Consider the following 13,066-nt stretch of genomic DNA (forward strand, 5'->3'; position numbering starts at 1 on the left):
AATACACTATTTAGAATAACAATCTTACGAATATGACTCAAGAAGGTTTTTAGTTGTTTCATCATTTGGTTTTAGAACTTCGGACATTGTATTGAACAATGTCTTATGGTAAAATTTTAATAGATCCATCCAAAACTCATGCCGTATTGAACGTTCCATATTCATGAACATAGCAAAACTTAAATCAATGCATGGAGTTCCAAAACGTAGTTCCTGGAGACATTGAACCGTTTAGTTTGATAAAAAATCGAAAATAAATAAATTTACCTGAAAATCAATTAGTTTGCAGTCTTTTGGATTGCTGTCATCTCCTTCATATTTAAACATAACATTATTCCGATTGAAATCGCCATGAAGAATGGCAGCATACTTTTTATCATTTTCGTTATGAATCGTTCGAATGAATTCTAATAATTTTGTAGGAGTCTTTCCATATTTTGTGTACAATCTGTTTATGTTATTTTCTAATTGAATATCATGAGAATTGTCCTTTGAAATGAGATTTTTTTTACAGCGATTAAAATAATCAAAGAATCGATCAAAGGCAACTTTATATATTGGATCATAGAAATTCTTGGTAGAGTCTGCAGTCTCTACAAATGGTAAAGGGACTATACTTTTAATCAATTCTTCCAAATGTTTATCTTTTTTTATCCTTAGTGCATATGTCATTGCATGGTATTCTGCTAGTGGTTTGACCATAGCAAGCATGTGTGGTTTATCTAAATATAGTCGAGGACCCATGGCGTAACCTTTCTCCTTTAAATGCTCTAACACTAAAACGCTTTCATTAGAAGTTGTTCCGTCACTATTAAGCCCTGCAAATACAAATAAGAATTATATTAAAAGATGTTAAAAAAAATGGCAGCACATTTAAAACCGTCAATTTTTCCATATTTCGCTGCATAAACCTTGGGAATCCAACATTCTGCTTTAGTGGATTGAGCAGCAGCTTCTGATAATACTTTTTCATAGTAAGGTATAACTTTGGAGTAAATCAATATCTCGTTTGCAAACTGAATATAACATCTACTTGATACTCTAAAATGTTCATCACCTTTCATAAACTTAGCTAAGAGCCTACGTGAAGTTTCTCTGAAAAATAAAGTTCGTTATTTAAATTCTGAGTTTAACAAATATTAAGCATCTTACTTTTTATTTCTCTCGTCAGAAACTTTCATATTTATTGTATACAAAGCAGACATAAACCCATCTAAGCCTGTGGAATGCTCAACTTCAAATTCCAAAAGTTTGTCTGGTCGTAGTTTCTCTTCAATTTCTTTGATGAGAACATTGTTAATGTATGATAAATGATCCTTTTCAGTTGACATTTGACAATTTGAGTCTAAAAACAATTTCAATGAGGGTTAGAGATAGATACAAATTATAAATTTTAAAATGAAGATTAAATGTGTTAAAACTGCACAAAATCAGGGCTTCTATTAATTTTAAGCCTCTAAAGTTTTAAAGTTTATAATTAACAATGAAACTGATTTCATAAGATTCTTAATTTACTGACTAAAATGACCCGAGGTAAAAATGCATAACTGTGAGTAGTTATATCTACAAATAAATTTCAAACAAAAAACATTTTAACTATGAACACTTATTTAAATATAACATTTTTGGAAACTACACACTGCCAACCACTAGACTGGGGCACACATTTTTTAATCGATTTTAGCTTTTTAAAGCTGGTTAAAGTGTTGTACCCTGAAACTTTTATTACATGTGAATAAGTTTATATTTCACCATTAAAAAAGTTCATAAATTAAAGGAAAAATTAGAAACGAGCTTTGAAATTTCCCACTATCAAATAATAAACTAAAGAAAAAGCGTATACAAAAATGCTCCACTTAGATGGGACCACTTTGATTATTTAAAAACTTTTGTATAGAATATCTAAAACTGTTGATAAAAGTATTTGAATTTAATTTGAAACACACATGGGGCTCTGAAAAGACTGTCAGCGTCAGAATTCTTCAGAAAGAGCAAAAATAAAAGATGCCTTAAAGGATTTAGGACTCTCAGGACGCAAGGAGACTTAACAGAAACAAGAAAGCAATCATATTCTAATCCACAAAAAATGAACAAATTTGAAAAGGGTTCAATTTAGAAACAAGAACATCATGAGAAAAGTGGCTAATTCTACGGCTTGTCTCAAATTACACTCTACCAGACTAAAATAAGAGCCAAAAGATGAGTATCAGCCAGAATTAGAACGGTTCAAAGGATAATACCAAAAGGTGATACTATCCAGAGAAGAAAACTAAAAAATAAACCTGTTTTAAGTCAAGTACATAAAGAGCATACGATACATTTTGCAAGAGAGCAAAATTTCTTAACAAAATTTAACCTTGACGGCCTGTTGGTAACAACTTGTATTCCCATGATTTGAGAAAGAGCTTGATCTTATTTTGGAAAGACATCATAGCCGTACATCAAGTGTAACGGTGTGGGGAGCTATAACTTACTATGGCTTAATAGACTTTTAGTTTTTGTCCACAATAATGAACTTGAAGAACTATTAATGTTTGCTGGAACGGTCTTCAAAAAACAAAAAGCATTTTTGGACCCTGCCTTGGATTTTTCAAAACGACAATGCCCCATTCACACTTCGAGGGTTGTTAGAAGTTGAATTCATTCAGAAGACGTGGAACTTTGCCATGCGCCCTATATTCACCGCACTTTATCATAATTCAAAATGTTTGGCCATGGCTTTTTTGTAAGGTGAATGAAGTAAGGTGTATTAAAGCTTTTCGTAATTCGAAGGTAAACATTTTCTGTGATTATTAAAAAATGTAATGCTTCAATTCCAGATCGCCTTATAGAGGTTATATCAGAAAATGATGGATAGTGATTACTGATATAAATATACAATAATTATAAAAAAAATGTTAGTGGCCGGTTATAGATGTCAGTAAAATTTGAAACAGAAGGAATCTGAAACGTTTTACTGATGAGCGTTTATAGCAATCAGTAAATTCACGTCAATAAATTAAATGTCAGGTCACTTTAAAGTTTCTATTTGAAGAGTGTTTTTACTGTTGCTTTCATCAGTAAAATTTTTAATGATGTGATCGGAACAGTGCAAAATTGGAACACCAATTGGCTTTTGTCAGCTGTTCAGTAAAATGAAATTCCATCATTAAAATGTATTTAAAAATAAAATAAAACCTTTTATGCATTGATTCTTTGTGAAAAAAATCTTGAAAGGATTCATCTTATAGCATTAATCAAACTAAAAATAAAAACTTTACAGATGGATTTTAATGATACATCCCTATAACCGGCCCCTTAAACCATAAAATGTAAGTATTTCATTATTGTTTGCGGTTTTTTCTGAAATCTAGCATATGGCCTGATATTAGTGCGGCACTTTTTTGTACCCTTTTTGAGTAGTTTTTTTTCGATCTTAGGGTTTTCCAACGCTAGTTTCCAAATTATCCTTTAATTTTATAAATTTGTAATGGTGAAATACGTTCCTATTTAAAGGTGGTAAAATCTTGCTGCTACAACACTTCCACCAGGTATAAAAAGAGAAAAAATGTGGCCTCATCCTATTGGTTGGCAGTGTATTGCATATTTACAAAGTATGGGAATGTTATGTGTTTCAAATGATGTTTATTATCATTTTTAAAGATAACAAAGCCCTCGAGCCAATTTTGTTAAAAGGCACTATCAACAATCTCTAACGACTATAATACTTACCTATACACTTAAGTATTAAAATTGAAAACTAGACACTTTGTATTAAAATCTTCGCATGGTTATGATGCATCACAGAGATTTAATTTTGTTTACCAATATTTGACAAATTTGTTTTAAAAGGGTTAAAAAAAGCATTTTTTACTATTGTACGTTGTCTATCTGCAGTCGACCCCTTTATTAATTAAAATGGCAAATTATATTACAAAACAACGGCAAAATTTACTTTAAAACACTATAGCGTTTTTAAAAAGCCAGAAGTCGGTCCAATAAGCCGAAATTTAAATTAAATTGTTTATACCAATTTTTTTTGAAAAATTCGAATGCAAACTCAAAATAAAAAAAAAAACAATAATTCAATTTTAGATACCTATACAAAAATTAACCACTCCCAAACCAACATTTGGAGACGACAATCACTCTTTCGTCTTTCAAAATTATTTATATGGTAATTAAGCACCCACATCGACTCGATAATAATATTCAATATTAACTAAAGAACGATTATGCATTTTTTTGTAGTCACTACCGAATTTCTCGAGTTGGGTTGGGATAAGGGCTTTCCCACTGATCGCTTGAACCGATATAGGTATAAATAAACTAAATATTTATCATTATGTTGGAATGGATTTTTTACAAAAGTTGTTGGATAAAAATTAGCAACTTAATTGCAGAATAATCACAAATTGTCATAAACACAAACACACATTCTGTTATGCAGTGCAACACTTTCTGTTTACATCTCTTACCTTAATAAACACATATCAATTATGAATTGGTTTAAATGTTAATTGACAAGGCACAAGTTAGTTTAATTTTTAAGCTAGTTCCACATATTCTTTTTCAATCTAACATCAGCTTCCACCTGTTTTTACTTTTATTTATTTACGTAATTTTATGTCTATGGGCGAGTAAACTGTGTCTTATAATGTACTTAAAAACACAAAAAATAAATTTGCAACCAGTGACTTACTGTGACTATGAGCGCCAAGACCAAGAGACCTGCAAGTAGAATGAAGTATAAATAAAATAAAATAAATTTTTAAATGCAAGTATATAAAGGCAAAGATACTCCAATATAGAGTGGAGTGTGTTTGGATAAGGGTACCTATATTCTCATCTAAAAGTAAGAGTATGTTTGAATAGAATTAAATGTTTTTGTTTGTTTTGCTACTTGATTTATGTTTGTATTTTTCCAGAACATAAGATAAACCCAAAGTGTTAGGTTTAGTGGCACGCAATGATTGGGTGAAAAATGTTGAGTGCAGAGGTTGCTAGCATTTACATTGAAGTGTTGGCTAGTTGATAGAGGGGATGGCTTGTAAGTAAAATTTTTGCCCGCGTGCAGTATTGTATAGGGTTATCCATTTTGCGGTTTCAAAAGTAGGTTTTTACAATTTTCATTCGATGTGCGACAGTTAAGTGATCCAGTCGTATTCTTCAGGCAATAAAAAGTCGTATAAATATCACGCTCCGGATTGACAGTGACAGTCGTTCCATCGTCGTTTTCAGAGAAGTAAGGTCCAATCACACCTCCGGACCAAAGAGCGCATCAAACAGTGACTTTTTGTGGATGAAATAGCCTTTATTCATTTACTTGAGGATTCTCAAAACCTGAATAAGACAATTTTGTTTATTAACATAACCATCGAGTTAGAAATGTGAATTCCAGCTGTATGCTTTTGAAACCGCGAAATGGATAACCCAATTGATATTTAAAGATCTGGACACTTACGAGTTTATTATATCTATGATTATTACTTGGGACTAGGTATAGTTGTTTGATTACAATGAAGCAAGAACTTTTTCGAAAGCTCAAGCTGCAAATTGAGTTTAATGGGGGAAATTCAGGGGCGAACTTCTGTGAACAAACGAAACAAAATAAACTACAGTTTATTCTTTGACGTTTCCTTTCTTAAATAGTTAAGTCTTAATTTGTTTTCTTCAAAAAAGATTATAAATAATTAAAAAAAGGATGGCAAGAGGACATAGTGCTATTTTGAACTACCTCAAAAAGAGTTACTTCAATTTCTTGAATGATCCTCCACCACTTTTGTTGGTCAAATTTTAATTCAACGCAGGTTTTTGTTTGGTGTGGTGTTTGTGGTCGAATTAAATAAAGTTTGCGATGATAATGTTTAACAATTATGCACAAATTACTCACTATTTTTTATTCGTGTTGAGCTTCACAGTTAGTGTTTCCCAATATTTGTTGTCTTTACCCGAGCTTTCGGATTGAGTTTAAAACCAAGGCAGTGAATATTTTTATAAAGTGTCAAAAAGGTGTCAGTTACAACATCTAGAATTTTTAAAAGAAAACAGTTCTAGAACGTTTTTCTTGGAGAATATTTTCTCAGCACATGCAGTGCTGTGCGGCAAAGTCAATATTTATCTTACAAATTCGTATAAGTTTGGATGCATACATTCATTTAAGTGTTTTTTAAGTTTCCAAATTTGAACCAAAATTGTTCTATATTTTTAATTTAAAAAATACTCTCCCCATCAGCATCATTAGCTTTATATTCTCCTTTAATTTTTCGGGATATGAAATTAAATTTTAAAATTCTTAAACCTGAGAAAGACCAATCAAAATCAAAGAACTACTTTGAAGAATGGCAAATTGAAAATTGAAATAGCGGCAAGAAAACAACTTGAAGTTCTAGTTCAAAGTCTTCAGCTGCAAATGAAAAAACTCGAAAACAAAGTTTCCTTGCTTCACAAGAAAGATTCAGAGTCCACGATTCAGTTAAGTCCAAAATATATTGAACCTGAATATCAAACTGATGAAGAAGAGCTCTTGTTTGAAACTGAGAAAAATAAAATAAGCATACCACAAAGAAACGTAAACGTAGTCCCGAGACTCGTTCAAGAAATCAGAAAAGCTCTAAAACCGAAAATAACAAAGAGTTGATTACAGGAACTAAAGTGGTAGCTGTTGCTAAATCAATATCTCACGCTAAAGGCAGCAAACAAATTACACTACCACCAATTATGATCTCAGGATTTGCAATTTTTGGAGATCTTAAGAAAATAATAGAAAAATGTACTAAAAAAGCTTGCAAATACACATCGTACAACAAAGACAACTGGAAAGTCACAGTCGAAGAAGCTGACGAGTATAGATCTGTCACTGAAGAACTGAGCAAACACCAAATACAATGGCACTCATATGAGAACAAAGCTACGAGGTCAATAAAAGGTGTAGCCAGAGGTCTTCATTCCTCGTGCTCTCCCGAGGAAGTAGTAGAAGATCTTGTACAAAAAGTCTTCCAAGCCCTTGATGCGGTCAATCTATTTAAGAATGAGACAATTAAAAACTCCTCTGGAGAATCGATGACTGCAAACAAAGTCTCGAGGAGATTTATGAAGTAAGATCAATCTTGGGCATAGCTGTTAAAATTGAACCACTCCGAAAATCTAAAGTTGTTTCGCAGTGCAAACGTTGCCAAACTTTTGGTCATACCCAAAAATATTGCAACCGAAAGTTTGCTTGTGTAAAGTGCGAAGGAAAACATGCAACTAAAAATTGTCCTATGAGCAAAGATCAGAAAGCAAAATGTGTGAACTGCAAGGGTAATCACCCGGCAAGCTATAGAGGCTGCCCAGTTGTCAAAAAATTCCAAGAGTTCAGAAGCAAAAATACATCTGCTAGAGACAAACCCAGAAACACAGTAAATACCGATTTAACTGCTAAAAACAATACTAACAAGGAACTGCCTAAAAAGGCTGTTCAATGTAAAAGCGATGAAAAGAAAGCCTATTTTCAGATTGTTAAAAATGTGCTGAAGAATGAAGAGACTTCCATAAAAGAAATGCTACAACTTATTCTTAAAAGAATTGATGAACAGGATTTGAATATCAAACTGCTAAGCGATAAAGTCGCTCTTAAAAACAATGATGGACAGAACACTTAAAATCGCTACATGGAATGCAAACGGTCTTATACAACATTTATCGGAATTAAAAATCTTTTTAGATCTAGAACATATCGATATTTGCCTGGTGTCCGAAACTCATTTCTCCAATTGGCAAAGTCTAGATAATGTAATAGAAAACTATCCATGTTACCACGCTCCACATCCAGCTGACAAGGCAAGAGGTGGATCGGCGATTCTTATAAAAGAAAGTTTAAAACATAATGAAGTAGCCAAGTTTACTAGTGAAAATATGCAAATAACAACTATTAATATTGGTATGAAAAAGAAAGAGTTTAAGATAGCCGACAGAAGATGAGACTTCAATGCAAAACACACCCATTGGGGTTCAAGACTTATATCAACAAAAGGCAAAAGACTTTTCCAAGCAGGCCGTAAATACAATTGCGAATTCTATTCCTCCAGGTCGCCAACTTACTGGCCTTCCGGTACTAACAAAATACCAGACATTATTGACTTTTTCGTAGCTAAAAAAACGAAATTACAATAGTGTCGAAGGTAATTATGACCTGTCATCAGATCATACTGATTCTATCACTAAGTGAATCGGAAGTACTAGAAAAAAGTAATCCAAAGCTTGTAAGTAAGAAAACAAACTGAAATGATTTTAGAGAAAGGCTTTTAAGTTTTATAAATTTAAGATCTCCCATGGATACAATGAAGTGGAACAATTTATTGCTGATGTGCAACAGGCCGCTGAAGAAAGTACTCCAATATTTTCTAATAGAAGACAAAGTGAAATAAAATATTCTTTAGAGATAAGAGAGTTGATAATAGAGAAAAGAAGAGCTCGAAGAAAATGGCAAAATACTAGATTTCCAGATGATAAAACAACGTTTAACCGTATAAGCAACAATCTTAAAAAACAAATTTACAAATTCAAAAAAGATTAACTCAGTACGTTCCTAAGGAATTTAACGACTGATGCTTTAACCGACTTTTCGCTATTGAAAGCAGCCAAGCGCCTGAAAAGGCCGCAGTTACAAAACTCGCCCTTGAAATCTCAAGATGGGAAATGGATCCGTAACCCGAAAGAAAAAGCTAACCTTTTCGTTGAACATCTTGCGAATGTTTTTAAGCCATACTCATCAAACGTGGCTGAAAATAACTTACAGTTTGTTGATAAGATAGATGAAAGTGAAATACCAAATGTAAGACTTAAAGAAATAGAAAGTATGTGTTTACATCAACTACCAAATAAAAACTCACCAGGTTACGATCTAATTACTGCTCAGGTTATGAAAGAAATGCCATTGAAAGCCTTCATAAAACTCCAATATATAATAAATGCATGCCTTAAGCACCAGTATGTCCCGCACCATTGGAAAATTGCTGAAGTAATTGTCATACCAAAGCAAGGTAAACCACCTACAGATGTGACGGCTTACAGACCAATATCGCTTATACCAGTTATGGCAAAAGGTTTTGAAAAACTGCTTCTGAAGGGACTAAGCAAAATCATAGAAGAAAGAAGGTTAATCCCAAACAATCAGTTTAACTTTAGAAATAAACATTCCACGATAGGACAAGTTCATAGAATATCGGATGTAATAGAAAAAGCATTAGAAGAAAAAGAAGTATGATTAGCTATTTTCTTAGATGTTGCTCAAGCTTTTGACAAGGTTTGGCATGAGGGACTTTAGTACAAACTGCAAAGGGATCTTTCCAGGCAGTACTTTGAAATATTAAAATCGTACATCTCAGACCGATTGTTTAGTGTAAGGTACGATCAAGAATACTAAGAATTGAAGAAAATAGAAGCCGGTGTACCACAAGGAAGTGTCCTAGGTCCTACCCTGTATTTACTATACACAAGGGATATTCTTGGTTATCACACTATTATGGCTAATTTTGCAGATGATAACGAAATTTTGATACCCGACAAATGTGTATCTAAGGCAGCAGTAAAACTACACAGTGAGAGCTTGGACCGAAAAATGGCGTATGAAGCTCAATGAAACAAAATCTTCACATATAAACTTTACAAATAACAAGATAAACAGTATTCCAATAATCATTAATAATCAAGCTGTACCTTACGCCAATACTGCCAAATACCTTGGAATGACTTTGGATGCAAAGCTTAAGTGGAAAGAGCACATCAAAAAGAAAAGAGAAGAACTTGAAATATAGAAAAATGTACTGGTTGCTTGGTAACAACTCTGATTTATCAATCCAAAACAAAATAATGCTGTATAATCAAATACTAAAGCCTGTTTGGACCTATGGAATCCAATTATGGGGCTGTACAATAATTCCATTGGTACATAAGAAATACCGATCTACATCGTGACTTACAAATAGAAATGGTTACAGAAGTTGTTAAAAAATACGCTGTATCGCACAACCAGAGACTGCAAAGTCATACTAATTCTGAAATGGAGTCCACCTTGAATATAAGAAACCATGTTCGGAGATTAAGAGGAACAAAGCCTCATGAGCATATGGTCTAAAAAAACATGGAAAAGTATTAAAAGTTTAAACTTCCCCTAAAGTGATTGTACAAAATTAAGAAAGAAAAATCGGAAGTGGATCTTTCAAGATTGGTCCTGATGAAGAGGTGATTTTAGTGGTTAAGAGTCCCACACTACTTGGTGTCGAATACTGCCAAGTGTCTTTTGAAGATTTCCTCCTGTCAAAAAACCAAATCGAAATAACTTAATTCATTTCCCAATTTTATAACTTCTGGTTCCAAGAAACGTTACATAGACTTTTTATTAATAATGTAAATCCTAGCTGTAATTTGATAATATTTCAAAATGTTAATTTAAATTTATAGAATTTCCTGTTTTTTAATTCTCCCATTTTTAATGTTGATTTCAGCGTCATGTCCGATATAAATAATCACACTATCACATAAGTAAGTATACACCAAGTAATAAAATATTAAACTTGTAAGACCAATAAACTAAAGATATTTTAGTAAAAAATAAGGCAAATATTTTTTAGAGAATTTTATTTTCTATTCAAAAAAACAAAAATAGAACTAATTTTCTTAAAATGATAAAGATATACATTATCAACTAAAACTAATTTCCATAACAAAAGTTAACATACACTTCTTCAAATTAACAAAAAAAATACAAAACAAAAATTGAGAACTAGTATTTTGTTGGATAGCCTTTCGCTTTAATGACTCCTCTAATACTTCTTGAATGACCTTTTTAAGCTCAGATTTGTTATTGATGTCATGTTTTCGAATTTGGCACTCAAGGTGATCCCACAATTGCCCGATCAAATTCAAATTCGGCGACTGCGGTGGAGGGTTAAGTTGCATGGGCACATTATAAAGAAGCCATTCCCATAATATGTGAAGTATGCTTGGGGTCATTATCTTGTTAGAAGATGTATGACCCCTCATAGCCCAGGTTCTGGGCACTCTGGAGGAATTTGTCCGGGTAACCATAAAGATCCATCGTATTCTCGATGAATACCAAATTGCCAACTCCAGAAGCTGCCATGTATCCCCAAACCATAACCGATCCATCACCATGTTTTACAATTGCAGTCATGTGCAAAGGATCTAACGCTGTATTGAATTTTCGCCACACTTTTCCACGCCCGTCTGACCCATGAATATTGAATTTACTCTCATCCGAGGATATAATAGTATATCTAAAAAATTGATTTCACTTAGGATATGACTTTTAGCTAATTCAATCCGCTTTTTGCAATTGACTTTGCTGATAAATGTTTTTTTTTTCTTATAGAACTAGAGCTTAATCAGCCCTCATGTAAATTACGGCGTATGGTTTGGGGATTGCGTGACTGACCTACCTGCTCCTCAATGTGAGCCTGCAATTTCGGTGCACTTATTTTCGGATTTTTTACTGTGCGAATTATAAGCCGTTTCTCATGCTCCATAAAAGTTCGTGGTCGCCCACTGCGAGCCATATTTTCAAGAGTACCATATTTTTTATACTTCTCTAATATTTCCCTTCGGTGTAGTGCTTAATTATTAACAGTCTTATTTAAAAACGCTGTATAGAGCCTACATAAAGTTATGTTATCTCTATAATGCCTCTAAACGCAAAAATGCTATTTATAAAACTTATACAAGGTTGCATAGTCCCATAATAAGCTAAACGCGTTTTGAGGTTGAATAGAGCCTACATAAGGAAATTATTGTTATTATTATTTCGTAAATGTCATTTTGATTTCTCTCCTCTCTTTTTGAAATTAAAATAAAAACAATAATGCCTCTCGAGTTTAGCTCGTGAGCCGAAGAAACGAAGAATCTAAAAAAAATATAGATTTTCGAAAGAGAATATCATACAAATAATTGGAATTATTTTGTTATATTTTAGTTGCTATGACAACTAGCAGATTTTATAGTACTTTTGGCACTTTTTTTGATATAAGCATTGTATAACTAAAATTTATAGCAGATTTTTTTATAAATAGGAATTTTTGCAACGTTACATAGAGCCTACATAAATCCTTATTCACTGTATAACTATTCATCTGTTTAGCGAATTCTATTAAATAAGACTGTAAGTGTTTTAAGTCCATCAAGAGCTCTTTCCCAAGTGGTGCCATTTCTAGTTTATAGAGACGATAATTCTCGTTTTAATGACTTAACTTAAGATTTTGTTTACTTACCTATTTAGTTAAACATAAAAGTGTATTCAAGAACACGCACTCAGCGAGAAAAAACTTAAAATCCGTGCTAAATCGCTGAACAAAAACTTTTTGTGTACTTACTTTTGTAACGTGATTTTGGTGCACTTGGTTGAAAGTAATCAGATAACAAAGAAAGAAAAAGAAATTGTGCCGTGATTTTACTACCAAGCAATAGCATGAATGACAAGGATGACTTGTCAGGTGCAATGGAACGTAAAACATAAATAAATTGGGTGGCGCAACAGTCCTTGAAGAACCAGGGCCTAGTGACTTACAACTCTCAACCATTCCTGTGTGCGAGTAATGTTGTCAGGAATGGAGGGGACCTACGGTTTATATGCCGATTCTGAACGGCTAATTTGAAAAAGCACTTTTTCATGACAAGAGTTACTCTCGGAGAATTTGTCAATTCCTCGCAAGAAGCAGTACCCGTGAAAAGACTTTAGATAGCATAGGCAGGGATCGAACCCAAGACCTTTGCTATGACAGTCCAACGCACTAACAACCATCATGCCACGGGTACTACAATGGAACGTAATTAATTTTAAATCAATCGTATTTTTTGGTTTGATATACCACTAGTTAGGGTGTATACTAACTTTTGTGACTGTGTACAGGTATATTTTTTAATTTTTTTTTTTTCAGTTTTATAGTCTATTTTATGTAGGTAAATACAAATTTAAAAAAAAATGTACAGAAGAAACTAGGTATAAAAAGTTTGTTAGAAAAACTTTATTTGAAAAATGGTTTTAAAAATAACAATTATCATACTATATTCAGAAGTTAAATATGGTTTGGCC

At 32.7% G+C, this 13,066-nt stretch overlaps 1 protein-coding gene across 7 annotated transcripts in view; it reads right to left on the minus strand.

Moving 5' to 3' along the window:
• Nucleotides 1-13,066, minus strand: part of LOC129940178 (uncharacterized) — a 66,509-nt gene that overhangs the window by 437 nt on the left and 53,006 nt on the right. For 2 of the 7 annotated variants that reach the window (XM_056048440.1, XM_056048441.1), the window contains exons 2-6: nucleotides 4,682-4,710; nucleotides 1,153-1,345; nucleotides 881-1,095; nucleotides 268-818; nucleotides 29-213 (exon numbers count right to left, since the gene is read on the minus strand). In XM_056048440.1, the coding sequence (XP_055904415.1) occupies nucleotides 29-213; nucleotides 268-818; nucleotides 881-1,095; nucleotides 1,153-1,345; nucleotides 4,682-4,710 (1,173 nt within the window). Of the gene's footprint in view, nucleotides 1-28; nucleotides 214-267; nucleotides 819-880; nucleotides 1,096-1,152; nucleotides 1,346-3,711; nucleotides 3,995-4,078; nucleotides 4,240-4,457; nucleotides 4,634-4,681; nucleotides 4,711-4,816; nucleotides 4,954-4,993; nucleotides 5,214-13,066 lie in introns of those variants that run through there. The other 5 variants (XM_056048439.1, XM_056048442.1, XM_056048443.1 and 2 more) reach the window with 5 other exon arrangements.

Source organism: Eupeodes corollae, chromosome 1 (genome assembly GCF_945859685.1).
Source record: "Eupeodes corollae chromosome 1, idEupCoro1.1, whole genome shotgun sequence".
NCBI classification, from domain to species: domain Eukaryota; kingdom Metazoa; phylum Arthropoda; class Insecta; order Diptera; family Syrphidae; genus Eupeodes; species Eupeodes corollae.